The 17,507-nt window shown below is 48.6% G+C and overlaps 1 protein-coding gene across 3 annotated transcripts in view; it reads left to right on the top strand.

Annotated features, from left to right (window-relative positions):
- LOC111162208 (protein kinase C beta) overlaps nt 1–17,507 on the top strand; it is a 356,652-nt gene that overhangs the window by 191,835 nt on the left and 147,310 nt on the right. The window contains exons 1-2 of one of the 3 annotated variants that reach the window (XM_022526439.1): nt 8,278–8,388; nt 8,763–8,891. The exons of the other annotated variants lie outside the window; for them this stretch is intronic. Of the exons in view, the coding sequence (XP_022382147.1) occupies nt 8,376–8,388; nt 8,763–8,891 (142 nt within the window). The 5' untranslated portion in view covers nt 8,278–8,375. Of the gene's footprint in view, nt 1–8,277; nt 8,389–8,762; nt 8,892–17,507 lie in introns of those variants that run through there. 3 annotated transcript variants of the gene reach the window in all.

The following is a 17,507-nucleotide window of genomic DNA, read 5'->3' as shown; positions in this document are numbered from 1 at the left end:
CGTGGCGTATCCAACTCACCTGGCTCCAACCTTTGCACAGTGTTATCAGCTCGATTGACTTACCAGTTTCATTGACTTCCTTCACCAGGAACAATATCAGAGATTTTTTTTTTTTAAGATTTAATTTATTTGACAGACAGAGATCACAAGTAGGCAGAGGCAGGCAGAGAGAGGGAATCAGGCTCCCTGCTGAGCAGACAGCCTGATGCGGGGCTGGATCCCAGCACCCTGGGATCATGACCTGAGCCGAAGGCAGAGGCTTTAACCCACTGAGCCAACCAGGCACCCCCAATATCAAAGATTTTCACCAAATTACAGTCCCCTAGACTTTTCAATGGCAGGGCCCACGTGTGTAATTACAGCTTCTCACGTTTCCCGCTTCACACTCCCCAAACCTCTGTCCAGGCTTCCCTGCTTCTTTGTCTCTTGGGAAGCTTTGGTATTTTGTTTACCCTTTGGGGTATGCCCCGGGCCATCGTGTTACCGGGCACGTGGTGGTACCTGCTGTGAGATTTTTTTTCCCCCTTGTGGAGAACCCCTTAAATATTCTACTTTCCATCAGAACTATGCAAAGATCTGTTCAGAGAAGTCCTGCTTCCTATTCATTTTGTTTCCTTCTGCCTCCGTCCATAAACACTTCTATTAGCTTCTCTTACAGTGTATCCATCCAGAGTTCCTCTACGTGGGTATGGGTACTGTAGAATATAGTTACTTTCTAACCCCGAGTCACCTTCTCACACAGAAGGGAGCATGCACTATAGATGCTTCTGCACCTTGGTGGTGGTGGTGGTTGTTGTTGTTGTTGTTGTGTTCAGTTTGACTTAAAAATATGCCCTTAAGATTTCTCCATATTAGTGCAGAAGACTCGTTCTTCCGTATACCTACCTGAGCAGTATGCCACCGCGTAGCTATACTATGATTTATTTAAGCAGCTCCCTACCTACGACACTTGGTTTATTTAAAATATTTTGGCTGTTATAAATTGTGCTGCAGTGAGCAACCTGTATGTGTATTTTATTTCCTATGTATGCAGATTGATCTCCAGGATAACTTCCCAGAGTGGGACAAGTGGGTCACCGGGGAAGAAACATTTGTACTTTTCACAGATAGTGCCAAATAGCGATTGGCTGGCCCACCAGGGAGATGTGTATCTGTGTCTCCCCAGCTTCTCAACGGAGACGACTAGGGGGCACGTCTTAAAATTTTATTTTAGGAGTTGGCTTTTTCACTTTAAGGTGTATTAGAAAAAACATAATTTGCACATTGATCCCACGAGTTCACACTCTTACAGGGTTTCACTTTAAAATAGTTTTATTTATGAAAAGGGCACGCTGAGTTGAAGAAAAATGGCATATACACATTATAGGTAGTATGTGGACATGCAGAATTATGACAGCTCAAGACCGAAGTTTGGGAGGTGTCACTCTGATGATTTGTTCTCATGGGAATAATGAAATAAAGAGCTTGTACTTCTTGTGTGGGGGGCATTGTGCTGGGAGCCAATCCATGAAGCCAGGCCATGAAATGCACATGGCACCAGAGACTCAGAGAGGTTAAGACAGTTGCCTGAGGTCACACAGTCAACCCCAGAGCCCCTGTTTGTAACTTCCCTGTATTCTGATGGTGTTTCCAACTGGGATCTTCAATTTCACCTGGCCCTTCTGCCTCCTGGGAAATGTGCCTTCAGGGGCTTTTGTGGCCTGTAAATTCCAGGGATGACACAGTCCACATTTCCAGGTTGCTTTTATTCCTCCTCTGACTGATGTTGGTGTGCGTTTTTTCGGCCTCCGTGCTTCAATCCAGCTTCCCGATTTCCTGCAGCTTTGCCTCAGCGCAGCCAAATTTCAGCCCACCTGTGAACAAAGCCACACAGCCCATTCAGACCGAGAAAGGCTATTTTAGGCTGTGACTTAGATGTTTAAAGATATTTTTTTCTTCCTTTTGGTTTCTGATCTGTGCTTCCTTCCTCCTTAGCTGCTTATGCCTGGAGTCAGGTGACGAGGCAGTGACGCTGAGCAGGGATCTGCCCATCCTTTGCGCCTGGAGGTTGGGTATTCATGGTGAAGATTCTGGCTTGGGGGTGGCGGTAGAGATCCCCCAGCAGCCCGTTCCTAGATGGGGCTGTGCTTGTGTGAGATGAAGGTTGCCATCGTCTGTAGACCCCCACTCCCCCGTCAAGTGGGAGACCCTCTGGGGAGGCTGACGAGTAGGCAGGCAGCCAGGTAGCACGCCGGGGTCCCCACTCAGCTGCCTGGCAGACTTGGATTTCAATCCTGGCTCTCCCATTTTCTTGCTTTGAGACCTTGAATACATTACCTCTCTAAGCCTCAGTTGGCTCATCTGAAATACCGGGGTACTAATAACTCTCCCCCCCCCGCCAGCCGTGGCAGAGACTCAATGATGTGATACAGGACACTTAGCGCAATGCTTGGGGGACAGTCCATGTTCGATTCGAGGTGGCAGTCACAGTCCGATAGTTCATTATTATTTTGTTCTTGTGATTGAGCAATCTGTGAGCGCAGGATCCGAAGTGGAAGGAAACTTAGAAATCCAGGCTCACCTAGCAGAAGGCATGATGGAACCTCGACCGTGAGAACTAGTGGGGAGAGGAATCTTGCCAAGATCTTGTAGAAGCGTGATTCCCAGGGTGGAGGAGATGACCTGGGGACTCTGGAAATCAAGGGCTAATCCTGGGGTGGGGACACTGTAGCTTCAAACCTATTTCTGAATGCATTTGACCCTGAGCCAAATGAACTCATTCAGGAGGCTAGGGGCTGTGTTCATGTGTAAGTTCTCAGCTGGTGGACTAGAGGTATAGAGGGTGGGGGGTCTGAGCGGGGTCATAAACCCATGTTCCTACAGGGACCTGGTGGGGAGGGGAAAAGGAAGCATGGTGTGAGAAAGTAGGGAGTGGCAGGGACTGCAGAGGACTGGAAGTCTTGTCCCTATCTGCAGGGGGTGACCACTGCTCAGCCCACAGGGACGTATGTCCAGTGTTGCTGTAACTTGTGATTTTTCAAAGGAGCCAGAAGTATAAATTTTTATCTGACATTCTGTGATTTTTTAAACGTAATGCATTAACTTGAACTTTTAAGAAGCACCATATGGAGCAAATACAGCATGTTTGCAAAGTTGATAATGGCCCCTGGCCTCCAGATTGCAACCTCTGAGCATCAAGGAGGACCTGGGCCAGGGATGGGGATGGGCGATAGATGGACTGGAGGAGACCCAGCCTGTGTGGGCTGGGATGCGGGGGAAGGTTCCGACTCAGAAGCTTCATGGATCCCCAGGCTCATCCCAGAGCTGGTCAGTGGCCACAGCCTCCAAGGCTGGGAAGGGGATGTCTTTTGGTTAAAGGCCAGGCCGATATTTAACCTGAATGTACCAACACTGCTGTATCAGTTCTGATAATACTGAAATACTGGAAATATTGAAAGGCTGATTGATAAATAGCCCCAGGCCCTCTGAACCTCCTCTTTCCACCACTCACCCACTTCTTACCTTGCCAGCTCCTTGCCTCCCCACTCCCCCCCGAACTCCACTCCCCCCACCCCCGCCATGATCTGGCAACCACAGAGTTAACTCCCAGCAGAGCTAAACCTGCTACTCCTTCTGATTGGTCAGTGAGCTGTACCTGAGCCGAAGTGATTAGAAATATCTTGACTCCCATACCCGGTTGCAGGGAACGTGCCTACTTGGATGGGCATAAGCACCAAGGACACAGGGGACACAAAGGGCACAGGAAGAGTCAATGGAATTGGAGGACAGGATGCCAAGCCCCGGGGTGACTGGAACCAGGAGCTCCATCCCTTGGGGCATGTGGCCTGTTGTCTTTGTTCCTCTGTGTTCCTTGGAGCCCACTGTAAAAAAGGGCCACTTCAGCCCTGGAGCTGCCTGTGTTCCTGACTGCTGGTGTCCCATTCACTAAACATGTGAGTCATTTGAGCCAAGCTCCTACCTCTCCAGTAGTCATCTGTGTCCGGGAGAGTGGGCCGTCTCGAAGCACAAACCCATCCATCTCATAGGCGGCACTGGGCATGAGCAGGCACCCTTTAAGATTCTCCTTGAGAATCCTAGAGTCATGGGGCCCCCTGCTGTGGGACTGTGGCTTTATCCCAAGTTCTCCCAGGTAGCAAGAAGGAGGAGGGCAGAAGTGAACAGAGGATGACCTGATTGGTCTGGAGGGTCTGAGGGATGGGTGTGTGTGTGTTGGGGTGGGGGGGCTGGTACAACTTGAACCCTCCTGAAAGCCTGGGCCGGGGTAGGGGGGGCAAGGTTGGAGGGATCTGCAACGGCTTCTAAATAAACCAGAAACAAACTTTCCCCTGCAACGTGCTCAGTTGGCCTTCCTTTCTCCTGTCTGGCTATAATCTGCCTTGTATAGGGCTCTCCAAGTCATTTTCTAGAACAGCACATGCATGGCTCAGGGCCTTCCAGTGGTTAGCAGCAATGACAACAGCCCCCAGCTGCCACCGCAACTCAAACCTCTCCATGTGCACCAGCCACTGTGCGAACTGCTGGGCTTGCTGAGGCTGGGGAGCTGGGGGCAAGTCCCTGTGCCCCTCGGTCCTCATCTGTGAAATGGGTGTAGTAAAGTACATACTTCCGAGGGATGTTAGAAGGATGAAATGAGTTAAAGCCTGCCTGGTAAATCCCTGAAAGACAGTTCCTGTGTGAGTAAATGCTTAATAAATACGAACTCTCGCTCATTTATTGAGCACCTTCTATATGCCAAGTACAGTATACGCCCGGAGCAAAATTCCCTTATGTTGCTTGTAACTGAGCATCAGAGAGATGAAATTAACACATGTAATCACAATCCAATGATTTAAATGCCATGATGGAGAAGATCTGGGAGGGCAGGATATTGGTGGGGTTTCTTTGTTTGTTTCTCTCTGCCATTAGAATGTGAATTCAGTGAGAGCAAGCATTCTGGCTCCTTGCTCACACTCGTATCCCCCGTGTCTAGAAAGACCCTGGCTCTCAGTAAAACATTTGCTGGGTGAATGAGTGAAGGAAGGAAGGAAGTGCCACTGCAGCTGGACTGGAACAGAAGCACATTAATGAAGTTGGGGAGGGAGGAGAGAAGGGAGGGAAGCTGGGTGTGTCCCAGATTCAGAGCCAGGCAGAGCTGGCTCTGAATCCCAGCTCAGCAGTGGGCCAGCTGGGTGACCTGGGGGAAAATCTCTGTCTCCCTAGTCTGGGCCCATTTCACTGTCACTAAGATGGGAACGAATAACACCTTCCAAATGAAATATCATGAGGACCGGAGAAAGTGCCTGAGAGACACCCAGCATACACTGGGCAGCTCTCAGGAAATGTTTCATTTACCTTCCCATTCTTTTTCTTTCTTTCTTTTTTTTTTTTTTAAGATTATTTATTTATTTGACAGATTATTTATTTATTTATTGTGACAGAGATCACAAGTAGGCAAAGAGGCAGGCAGAGAGAGAGAGGAAGGGAAGTAGGCTCCCTGCTGAACAGAGAGCCCGATGTGGGGCTTGATCCCAGGACCCAGGGATCATGACCTGAGCTGAAGGCAGAGGCTTTAACCCACTGAGCCACCCACACGTCCCTTACCTTCCCATTCTTTGTGCCACCCGGCATCTCCTCTTGTTGAAGAGACATGATGGGGAAGAGAAGGTTCTTGGTACTATCTAGTCAGAAATGCTCAAATCCTTCTCCCTGAGATATTCCAAGGAGATGTATATGTGGAAGAAAGGAAACCCAGCAAAGAGGTCATTTATTATTAGTCGGGATTTCGTCCCAAATCTCCAGGTCGAGCTCATGAGTCCCTTGGAGACTCCCTTTTTCTATATACTAGGTATGCCTAAGGAAATGTAAACCATAATCAAAACAAATTCTTGGCTATACTCCAAGGTCCACATATCAGGGAACTAGAAAAGAGCACAAAAGCCAAGGAGAGAAAGAGAAGTTGCCACAGGGTTTGGGGCTGAGCTGACCCAGGCCACTCATCCCAACACTTTCAGGGCTGGACCATGGGATTTGAAGCCAGCAGCCTCCCGGGAGCGAGAGAGCTACCAGAGAGAAAGAGAAAGATGGCAGGTGCGCCTTTACACACGTGTGCAAGCTCCACCCACTGAGGCGGGGCCAATCAGTGCCTTGGAATCTGACCAACCAGATCTGCTCTCCTACCTCGCCTGGAGCGGGGAGTGAGAGCAGCCCCGAACTCCCCCTACAGGCCAACAGCGGTCATAAACAGGTATTTCCTTGGGGGAGGATTGGAGGCACTCCTCAGCTCTAAGGTGAGCGCCCCAAAAGCCTTCAATGATGGAAGATTTTTTTAGCCAGGCTTACATTGAGATATTGTTTTCATGCAGGGGAAATTCACCTTTTTTTTTTTTTTTACATACAGTAAAATTCAGTACAGTTTATATATAGAACATTTCAGGAAAAAACACTCAACACTTTAATAGCACATAATGTAATATCTACTTATTGTGTGTATTTATTTTCACTTGTTTATTTTCTGTCTGTTACCAGAACATCAGGTTCAAGTAAACACACGATGAGCTGAACGAATGAGGGAAGAGAGGGGTAGCATATAGCAAAGACCGTTGTGTCAGATCAGCCCTGGGTGGGAATCCCAGGTCCATGCTCTCCAGCCTCTGCTGCACATTGTTGCACAGAGAAAGCAACTTTCAGGCTGGCTTTGGGACAGGTGGAGATACTCACCACTATACTAATGAGGACAAGCCCTTGGGCTGGCTTTGGGAAAGAGAAGGAGCTCTGTAGTTAGGCCAGTGATGGAAGAGCAACTCTTGAGTAAGAAAGATAACATGCAGAGCCAGAGGGGCATGTCTGGGGGGGCATGAATGAGTCCTGTGTCCTGAGAACAGAGTGTGTGTTTGGGGAGACATAGCTGAGGTTATAAGGGAGATGTAATAATAATGCAAGAGCTTATACCACTTATGGGCTGCCAGGTGGTTCTATGATTTCTACACAGATTAATCCATTTATTCCCAGTGGGCTAATAAGCTTGTAGCATTGCCATTACCTTTATTTTATTTTATTATCATTTTTAAAGATTTTATTTTTTTGTTTGAAAGAGAGAGCATGAAAGAGAGTGAGAGCACAAGCAGCGAGGAGGGGTAGAGAGAGAAGCAGACTCCCCGCCGAGAAAGGAGCCTGACATGGGGCTCGATCTGAGGACCCTGGGTTCATGACCTGAGTTGAAGGCAGACGCTGAACCACTGAGCCACCCAGCACACCCATTACCTCCATTTTATAGACAAGGACACTGAAGCACAAAGAGATTAAGTAACTTGCCCGAAGTCATACAGCTGAGAAGAACCCAGATTATGCTCCAAAGTCTGTACCTTGAAGCTCTGTACTATACTCCCAGGTTATGAAGGGCATGTTTGTTAGGCAACCAGATAAGCTGCTATAACAAATAGCCCCCAGATATAGTGACTGAGGCAAGACAGAAAGTAGGTTTTCTCTCAGGTGTCTGCCCAAAGGGATGAAGTCCAAGACTAGTAGTGTAGTTCTGTCCTTTCAGCACAGGTCTCCAGGTTTGGGTCCAAGGTGTTTGGGGCCAGGGAGGCTTGGACACTTTTAAAGGCAAGAACCCTGAAGCACACCCATCCCATTGGCCAGAGCTTCATCACATGGCAACATCAAACTGCAAGGGAGGCTGGGAAATGTAGTCCCTAACTGGGTGGCCACACTCTTTGCTCAAACTCAAGGGTTCTATTATTAAAGGGAAGAATGGGTCTTGTTGGAAAAACCAGGAGGCTCTGCCACAACCTGCAGACTATTCATTGGACTTTGAACTCTGGTCTGTAGGGGATGAGGTACTAGAAAATGGCCTTTAAGCAGGGAGGTTTTATGCTCAGACTCGGGTTTTAGTTCACTCCAGAGCCTTCCAGAGGCTTGCTCAGAGGATAAGAGGGGAAAAAATAGGAACAAAGGGACCTGTTTAGCTGCTGTCTCTGGAGTCCTTGCTGCAGGCATGAGTCAGGAGTCAGGAGGTTGGGCTCTCAGGTGGAGGACTGTTGGCACAGGGAACTGGCTGGGGCTGCCATGGGAGCCAGCTGCTGTCGGAGTCATTTGCTCATTCAAGCACTATTTCCCAAATGCATATCTGGTGCCGCGCCCCAGTGATGGTCCTAACAGGGGTGAGGAGTGCTGGGGCGGCTACAGTTCTCGCTGAGTTCTCCAGGGATACTCCAAGCAGAGTGTTACTTGGATACTCCAGTCTTTGACTGGCCATGCTGACACTGGCCTCTTTTGTTTGTTTCTCTTGGCCTTAGGATCCCCGGAGCAAACACAAGTTTAAGATCCACACGTACTCCAGCCCCACGTTTTGTGACCACTGTGGGTCACTGCTGTACGGACTCATCCACCAGGGGATGAAATGTGACAGTAAGTACATTTGCTCAGCGGCGGCCTCTGGTGACCGGGCTGCTTCCTCGTGGTTTGGGAGTCCGTGTCCACAGCACGTTCTCCCAAGTCCCGGCTGGGCTGGTGTGCGGATTGTCTGTTGCTGAGTAATGAGCACCCCCCCCCCCAAATCTGGCGGCATTGAAGATGGTGATGCTGGCTTCAGAGCCATTCGGGTAGGCACAGGTCGGACTCAGGCTGAACCCCGAGGCTTCAGGGAGGACGGACAAAGTCCCACCTCCTCTGTCCGTCCGGGCCTGGGGGTGGGTGGGGGTGGGAAGGGCTTGGAAGAGCCTTTCGGAGGACACCGGGCGGGAGGGCCCCAGCCTGAGCCGCGCCCTTCTCTGCCCTCGCAGCCTGCATGATGAACGTGCACAAGCGCTGCGTGATGAACGTCCCCAGCCTGTGCGGCACAGACCACACGGAGCGCCGCGGCCGCATCTACATCCAGGCCCACATTGAGAGGGAAGTCCTCATCGTCGTCGGTAGGTGGCGCTGGGGATCCGGCGCCGACTCCACTGGTCCGATCTGTGCGTTGGGGGAGGGGAAACTGCTGGAGGGATGGGCAGGGCGGGGTGGGGTGCGGGGAGGGGACTGCGTGACCCTGCCTCCCAACACCCCTGCCCCATCACAGTCTCTCCTGGCTGCAGGCACCTGCGCCGGCTGGAGCTCAGAAAGGCCCCACTCCACCTCTGCCTCTCCCTTTCCTACTCTTGCTCGGGGTGTGGAGTGTGCAGTTCTATTTCTTTTGTTAAGAAAACCTAGAAGGAATGCTTGGTGCTTCCGCAGACTTTCCCAGTGGGGAGAATAGCCTTGGTGACAAACACCAAATTCCAGATTGTGACCACTTGGGCAGGAGGTGGGGGGCGGTACCTTGTGCATCCCTGGGGGCTTTCTGTTTATTTGAAATAATTTTTTTCTTAAACCTGTCAGCGGCTACGTGGGTCCCTGTTCTATGATTCCCTATACTTTTTGCACTCCTGAAGTGTTCCCTAATAATAAGAAAGACGGATAATACAGCCAGTGGGAGGGGTGCAGGGGGACTAGGGGAAGACAGGAGCAGGGCATGTGTGGCTCTTGGAATGGAGCATTCTAGAACTACTTGGCTCTGGCATGTGAAGCCCCAGCAAAGTAGAAACCTGGCTTTGCTGGGCTCGTAAATACTCAGCCATAAAGCTACCGTAAACCCCACACTGAACCAGACAAGAACGGGACTAAAACTTCAGAGGAATTCTCTTCTTAAATGCTTGTGACACAAACTATAGACTTAATAACAAGTCCGTATAAGCAAGGTTTTATGACTGGGTAACTCAGGAAACTGATCACAAAAGGGATTGATTTTGCAAAACTTGGTCTACTTTTGAGTCCCCAGATTGGTTCGGCATCTCTGATGTGTTAAGCCCTGTGCAGGGAGGGGCTTCACTTACACCGCGTAAAACTCCAACAATATTCCTGTAAAATACAACCTTTGTTTTACGTTGGGGTTCGTGATACCCAGTGGGCTCTTGGGAAATGTGCATTCCGTTAAATTGCTTTTTCCTCCAAAAGAAAGGCAAGTGGCTGACTTCTTCCCATGGGGATGTTTGGGGGTCCCCCAGGGAAAAGCAGGCAGTCACTGGTTCTGGAGAGGAGGGTTTTCCTCCCAGGGATGTCTTAGCTTCCTGGTGCAGGAATGGGACAAAAATGAGATCCTGCTGCCCTCTAGTGTCCTTCTCTAGGAACTGTACTGGCTCAGGTCTGTCGCCGGTGACAGCAGACATTGAATAGAACTCACCCATCCTATACAGGACCTTACTTAGTATAATGCCATTGAAGCCCATCCATTGTTCCCACCAATCAATCAATCAATCAATAAATAAATATCATGTGATATGATAGAGGTGTTGGCTGATGCTGTGCAGGAATCAAATCATAACATAAATGTGCCCAATCAACATATCGTATGTGAACGTGCACAGTCATATGCCCATTACAGCTCAGTTGAAAAGCCTTCCACGCCATCTTTTTCATCCTCACGACAACCTTGTGAAATGTGTGTTATGCTCGATTTATGAATGAAAATGCTAAGGCTCAGGGAGGTTAGGTTTCTAAGAACTCACACCGTTAGTAACAAAACAATAACAAAGCCATAGCTAACACCAGAGTTCTTTTAAAATGTGTCCATCACTGTGCAAAGCACTTACGAGCAGTATCTTGGTTAAATTTTTTGAGCAACTTAGCAATGTGCTAAGTTGTAGCATTATCTTTCTACTTATCAGGAAATAGGCTTGGAAAGCCACACACTTCATCACCTAGGTCTGTTAGACTCTCTAGTATGATATACTAGGTTACTTTTTAGCTTGGTGTCCGCCGCTCCCCCCGCCACCTTATTTATTTCCTTTGTGGTTTAGCTAGGTTACCTCTTACGGGCATTTCTTGAGGAGTCTTTTTTTCTGATGTGGTACAACACAGTATCTCTCTTCAAATTCAAGGTCAGAGTCTTCCCCCTTCCTCACAGATCTGCTTGGGCATATCTTGATCACAAGCAGATGATTCTCTGGCAATCCTGCTATGTGCCCATGAACTGGGGGTATATAATCTCCCAGGCTGTGGTACTGAAATGCCACAAACTGGGCAGCTTGAAACAGCAGGAATTTATTCTGTAACTCTTCCGGAGGCTAGGAGTCTGGCATGAAAGTGTCAGCTGAGTTGGTTTGCTCTGGAATGCTCTGAGCAGTTTCTTCTGGTAGTTTCCATCAATCTTTGGTGTTCCTTGGCTTGTGGAGCCTGGTCTCTGCCTTCATCATCACATGGCATTCTTCCCTGTGTGTCTCTGTGTCCAAGTTTCGTCTTCTTATAAGGACACCAGTCATTGGATTATAGCTTCTCTAATCTAGTATGACCTCATCTTAACTTAGTCACATTTGCAAAGTTCTCATTTCCAAATAAGGTCACATTCCCAGGTACTGGGGTTGGGACATCACTATATCTTCTTTGGGGGACACAATTCAACCCATAACAAGGAGGTGAGTTGGGGCTCTTTTGTCGTTAGGGACAGAATATGTGCATGTCAGGGTTCTGAGAGCATTGATGAATTACCTACCAAGGTTTTCATAGTTGTGGTTTTCCAAGCACTTTGATCCTGGGCCATTCAGTGGAGAGGCAGTGTTGTTGCTGTCCTATGGAGGAGGAGCCCAAGATTCAGCGAGGCTGGATAACTTGCCCCATGTCACATGCGGCACGGGGGTGAGCGTCTGGGTATTGCGATGGCAGGTCACAGTGGCCCGTTGTGGCCCCTTCCCCATGCCCGGTGCAGTCAGTGCTGGGAGTGTGCTTGTTGCCTGCCTGGCAATCCAAGAACCTGGTGCTCTGACTGCAGTTCTCTAAAAATAGAGCCGAGATGGAGATTTTCATTCAAGTGAAATAAATCACCAATAAAGGGGCTGCTCATGGGGGAAGAGGGGTCGGGGCAGAGCAAAGAAAGCTAAGCGAGAAAACAGTCTCCCTGAAGACAAGCTTCAGCCCGATCCTTCCTCCTGCAGGGACTGGCCTAGCAGGGTGGGTCAGTGCTGGGGACCGAGCTGGGTCTCTCCCTCCCCACCACCCCAAGCATTCGTATGTTGAAGCTCTAACCCAGTGGGATAGTATTTGGAGATGGGGCATTCCTGAGGTCATTAGGGGTTGCTGAAGTCCTACAGGTAAGGTTCTCTGGTGAGATGAGTGGCTTTATAAGAAGTGGAAGAGAAATAGATTTCCCTCTCTGCACCATATGGGGGCACAGTAGGAAGATGGCTGTTTAGAAGCCAGAAAGAGGGTTCTCGCTGGGAACCTGATATGGGACTTCCCAGCTTCCAGAACTCTGAGACATAAATGCTTGTTGTTTAAGTCACCTAGTCTCTGGTGTTTTGTCAGCTGCCCGAGCTTAGCGGACAGTCGGTCTTTGCTGTAGGCTGCTGGGGTGGGAGGTGGGAAGGTGGGATCACCTCCCAGGCTAGGTGGCTTCTGTGTGGACCAGGACGACTGTCTGGACACAGGGGCAGCCGTGAGCCCTTAACAGCCAACATTCACAGCAGCTGGGGGGTGGGGGCATGGGGACAGTGTGGAGCGCCTGGATGTCCCTCCAGTCTCCCAAGCATCCTTCTGGTTTCGTGGCTGGGACTCCAAGCCCTCCTGCTTGATCTCAGACAGATGGATCGGAGAGGAGAGAGCCCTCCCTGGCAATGCTAGGCCAGATCACCTCAGTCCATCCAGACCGTAGATGCACGCTCGGTGTTAGGACTTTCCACTCACCAGCCCAGGATGCTTTGCCATTTGCTCTGACTGTTCTCTTGCTCTTTGGAGATCCCATCATCTCCAGAAGCAAGTCACAGCTGCTTCTGGAAGATCCGAAGGTTTCCTCATCTTTCTTGGCTCCTGAAATCCAGGCTTTATATCTACTGCCAGGGATCTCGCAAGTCAAGATCGGAATGGAAATCCAGTCAGCTCCCCCTCTTTTAAAAACCCATCAGTGGTTTCTCATTGCCCTCAGAACAGATAAACGTAATGTGGCAACCTCATTCTTGATTCTCTGTCTCTCCCTCCAGATTTTCTTTTAACCCTTCGTCCTGTCCGGGCTGCCCCCCACCTTTGGAATGCTGCACCTTTCTGTTCCTTTCGTGTGCAGTGTTTATCTTTGCCCTCTTGTCTTCTTCCCATGGGTCATTCTTCTCCTTCTTGTAGGCTTCAGCTCGCCTTTACCATCAGGGAAGCTTCCCCAAGCTTCCCACCCTTCTAGACGCTCATGGTATCTGAACTTGAGCTTGTGTCAGTGACGATCCTATGGTAGGTGGATTATGTCTCTATCTCCCACTGGACTCGAAGCTCCTTGACAGCGAGACAGCGTCTGCTTTGGCTCACACTCTGCCCAGCACCTCGTATGACGGATGTCACTAAATATGTGGGCGTCAGTGGGTGTATGTTTGAATGATAACACACTAGATGGATACTGGGACTTCCCAGATGACCCCCTAATCAGCGCTTCCTGAAGTGAGGAGTTGGAGTTCAGCAGATAACCTCTTTCACACGCTTATTCTTGTAGGGAGGAGACCTTACAAAAACTCTTAAGGACCAAGTCCCAGATAAACAGCAATTATTATGGAGACTGGGACCCACTCTTTGGAGGCATGACCACAGCAATTCCCTGGGTGATGCAGAAAAGACCCAGAGCAGCAGGACTTATAGAGTCATAGGAAACCACACAGACCTCATGGTGCGAGCGTTATCGTGGGAGCAGGCTGTGTAAGGTCGGAAGCGCACAGGAAAGCTGTACAGTGCTCCTAGAGTTCATAAAGCCCATGTCCCTACACATATGAACCTCCTTTCAATTCAGTATCTCTCTACTGACGTAACAACTGGTATCCCATTATTTACATTCCCACCTACGTTATGGCCATCTGCAAATCCTTAACCATGTCTTTATTTGTATCCATAATTGTATCTTATGAAAACTGGGGCTGTTTGGAAAGAAAAGCAGAAAGAACAGTTTTTGTTTTTTTTTTTAAATCTTGGTCTTCCGTATTCCTGTCCAGTGTTCTCACCATCGTATTGTGCTCTATAGAATCCTTCTCAGACAGAAGCATCTCCCAGAAGACTTAGTTCCTCCCAGTATTGTGGTATTTTAATCCTTTCCAAGACCTGACATTCTTACATCAAAAGAAGAAGAGCACCAAATAGGCATCAGTTCTCGACAGGCTGTTGAGAAAAGTTGAGGTCATATCTGCCTATACACCAGCTTCTAAAGAGGTTCCGAAAGCACTCTTTGGAGAAAGGAAATGGATGCTGAAGGGTCACAGAGGACTCTCTTGTCATTTAAAAGACTGTTTCCGGGTAGAGAAGGTTTTGCCATCATGGCAGCTCAAACAATGGGAAAAGAGTATAAGAAAACCTATGCGGGCCCTTCACCTTGATATTCCACTTGGGTATCTGTCGTCTAAAACCAATATGGCAGGAGTTGACCAGAAGAGCAGAGAGTGTGTGCTGTGCACAGAGAGGTGAGGTGGGACATGTGGGGCTGGGTTGGAGGGATTAGGTGTTTACAGTGTGATGAGGAAGATAGCATGTTATAGGGCAGAAAGGTGAGATGAGCTCAGTAGGCATAGGTGTTTGCTCATTCATTCATTCATTCATTCATGGAGGGCCTCAGTACCAGTTTGGATCCAATGACCAATGAGATCTAGTCTCCATCCTCAGGGAGCTCATAGCCTGGTGGGGGAGATAGGCCTGGATCGCTGTGTTGCCAAGTGACAAGAAGTGGCAGGGGCGGGGCGTGTAGGAGACAACTGTTAAGTGTGGCTTCCTTTCCCTGCATCTGGGGTCCAGACTCCTCTAGAATCCATTCACTCCCTCTCCCAGTCATTCACTTGTTCATTGAACAACATTTGAGTTTCTCCTTTTTGCTGAGCATATTCTAGAGCCTTGAGTCACAGCAAGAGAGGAGACAGGTCTCTTTGCCTGGATGAACATCACAACCTTGCCAGTGTTCGGGGACCCTTGAGATCTTTCCGCACCTTTCTTCCTTCTGCTAGCCACAAGGAATCTCATTCTTGTCGGGCTAAAGTCCACTCCCCATCAAACCTTTTTCAAGACACTCTGTGCTCACAGACCCTCTTCGTGAAGGTGATCTTCTCTTTGAAACCTCTGAGGTTTGGGAATTCGAGACATAGGGCAAGAATGACCTGAAAGCTATTTCTGCTTTTTCACTTCTACACACTTCCACTGAGATGGCTGTCTGCTTGGAAGGGAAAGAGAAGGAGAAGAAAAGAAAAACGTAAGGAAAGAAAATACAGATAGAATAAAATCTTGAAATATGACCCAGCCATGCAGCAATGGCAAGGGTAGAACATGATCATAAATTAGACCACTTGGGCCCACTAGGGGGCAGTGTCTGCCTTCAAAGTCATTCCTCCCCGAAGGCTCTCTTTTCCAAAGATGCCCAAGTTTTAAAGAATGACATGAGACCACAGCGTCATCACTGTCCATATGGAAGGCATCACAGAGAACAGCTCAGCCCCTCTTCTGTACCCCCATGAAACAGCCGAGTCACTGAGGCCCAAGAAAGGAGGTCATTCTCAAAGCCATACATCATGGAACGGGGACAGGATCCAGCTCGTGTAGATTACCCCCTCCCCACATCACCAGTTAGTACTTTCCCCCCAAATGTCCTGTTATGAGAAATGTTCGACATACAACAAAGCTGAAAGGATTTTACAGTGAACACTCAAACCTGCCATTAACATTCTACTACACTTGCTTCATCAGTAACCACCCCCCCTTACTCTCCATCCATCAACCCATCTTATTTTTTGACATATTTCAAAGCAAATTGAAGCCATCAGTTCAGTTCCCCTTAAACACTTAAGCATGTCCATCATCAACTAGAATACAACACTTATTTACAGTTTTTTTTTTGTTTGTTTGTTTTTAACGTTCGAGGTAAAATTTGCAAAAGAGGGGAATACCTTCAGTGGACAATGGCTGGGTTTTGACAAATGCTTTTTACTTTGTCACCTCAACCCCCATCAAGTTAATTCTCTCTCTTGTTGTCACAGCTCCCATTGGGTGGTAAAAGCTGTGAACACTATCTGTGCTCAGAAGACTGCCCAGTGTGGACAGACAGGCATGCCCCCCACACCCCACGTGGCTTCCCCCACTGAGGAGATGCGGGAATGGGGTGCCATGACACCTATGATCCCTTAGACCACATCGTACTTAATTGTTGTTGGATTTTTTTTTTTTTTTTGAGAAACTGTAACACAGCAAAATAGGTTCGTTGAAAACACATCATTGTGTCCTCACTGGAAAGCCAATTCCCTTAAAACAAACTCGGGAAGACACATCTGTTCTGCTGCTCTGCATTGTTTTGGTCCCAAAGAAGTCGAGTTAAATCATATCCCCGTCTGCGCAGCTCTGTTTTTCTCAATGCAGCAGAGGTCATGTCCTGGCGAAGTTGGAAGATCCTTGGGCAGCCTTCCTCTGAAGCCTGTGGCCCAAGAGGTGGGAGGTGGGTGTCCTAGACACCCAGATGACAGAGGGGACCAGACCCTTTCTACTCAGTGTTCCTTGTCCTCTTCTCTGAATATTTACTCTCATCAGAGTGATCAATGCCTGAGGCCCCCAAGCCTCAGGAGAGGCGGGGTGCTCAGTTACTTTCCCTGAATGCCTGCTGAATTGTGTCCCAGGGGGAGCACAGCCAGGACCTGCAAGACTGTGACTTGTCACCGCTTTCTTGGGAAGTGGTCTGGCAACATCGTTAAAATGTATGTATCTGCACACTTGGCTTTGCAGATTTCCCATTTCCGTCTTGCTGAAATAAAACAGCAGCACACAGGGAACCTGGGTGGCTCAGTGGGTTAAAAGCTCTGTCTTTGGCTCAGGTCATGATCCTGGGGTCCTGGGATCGAGCCCCGCTTCGGGCTCTCTGCTCAGCAGGGAGCCTGCTTCCTCTTCTCTCTCTGCCTGCCTCTCTGCCTACTTGTGATCTTTGTCTGTCAAATAAATAAATAAAATCTAAAAAAACAAAAAACCAAAAACCCCAGCAGCACACAAGGAAACAAAGCCCAGAACGAGCATGTGTATCGATACTCCATCAGTGGGGGCAAAGAATTGGAATCAGCCTAGTTAGGGTGCCTCCGTTCTGTGGGCTGTCGTGCGGTTGTTGAAAATAGTGAAGTAAAATGGGTGTGCGGGGCTTCTGTGGAGCTGCTTGTATTCTGGGGTTTTGACCTGGGATCTAGTAGCACATATGTTTTCCACAAACTGTACAAATTAATGATTTGCCTGCTTTTCTGTAGTATATTATGCTTCATGTTATACTTTCACTTGACATTCTAAATAATTAAAAGTAGATTAATGAATAATTAAAAATAGGTTAGAGCTACAGCTGTTGACCTGGAGCAGGGTTGGCAAACTATGGCCTGGGGGGTCAAACCTGGCCCACTGCCTGTTTTTGTAAATAAAGTTTTATTGGAACACAGCCACATCATTCATTTACATATTGCCCATGGCCGCTTGGGTGATACAAGAGTGAGTTCACTGAGTGGCTGTGGCAGAGCCTGTATGGTCTGCAAAACCTGAAATATTTACTT

The sequence above is a fragment of the Enhydra lutris genome, unplaced genomic scaffold, assembly GCF_002288905.1.
Source record: "Enhydra lutris kenyoni isolate GAN:26980312 unplaced genomic scaffold, ASM228890v2 scaffoldscaffold90, whole genome shotgun sequence".
Classification (NCBI taxonomy): Eukaryota; Metazoa; Chordata; class Mammalia; order Carnivora; family Mustelidae; genus Enhydra; species Enhydra lutris.
This window is presented reverse-complemented; position numbering and strand designations above follow the sequence as displayed.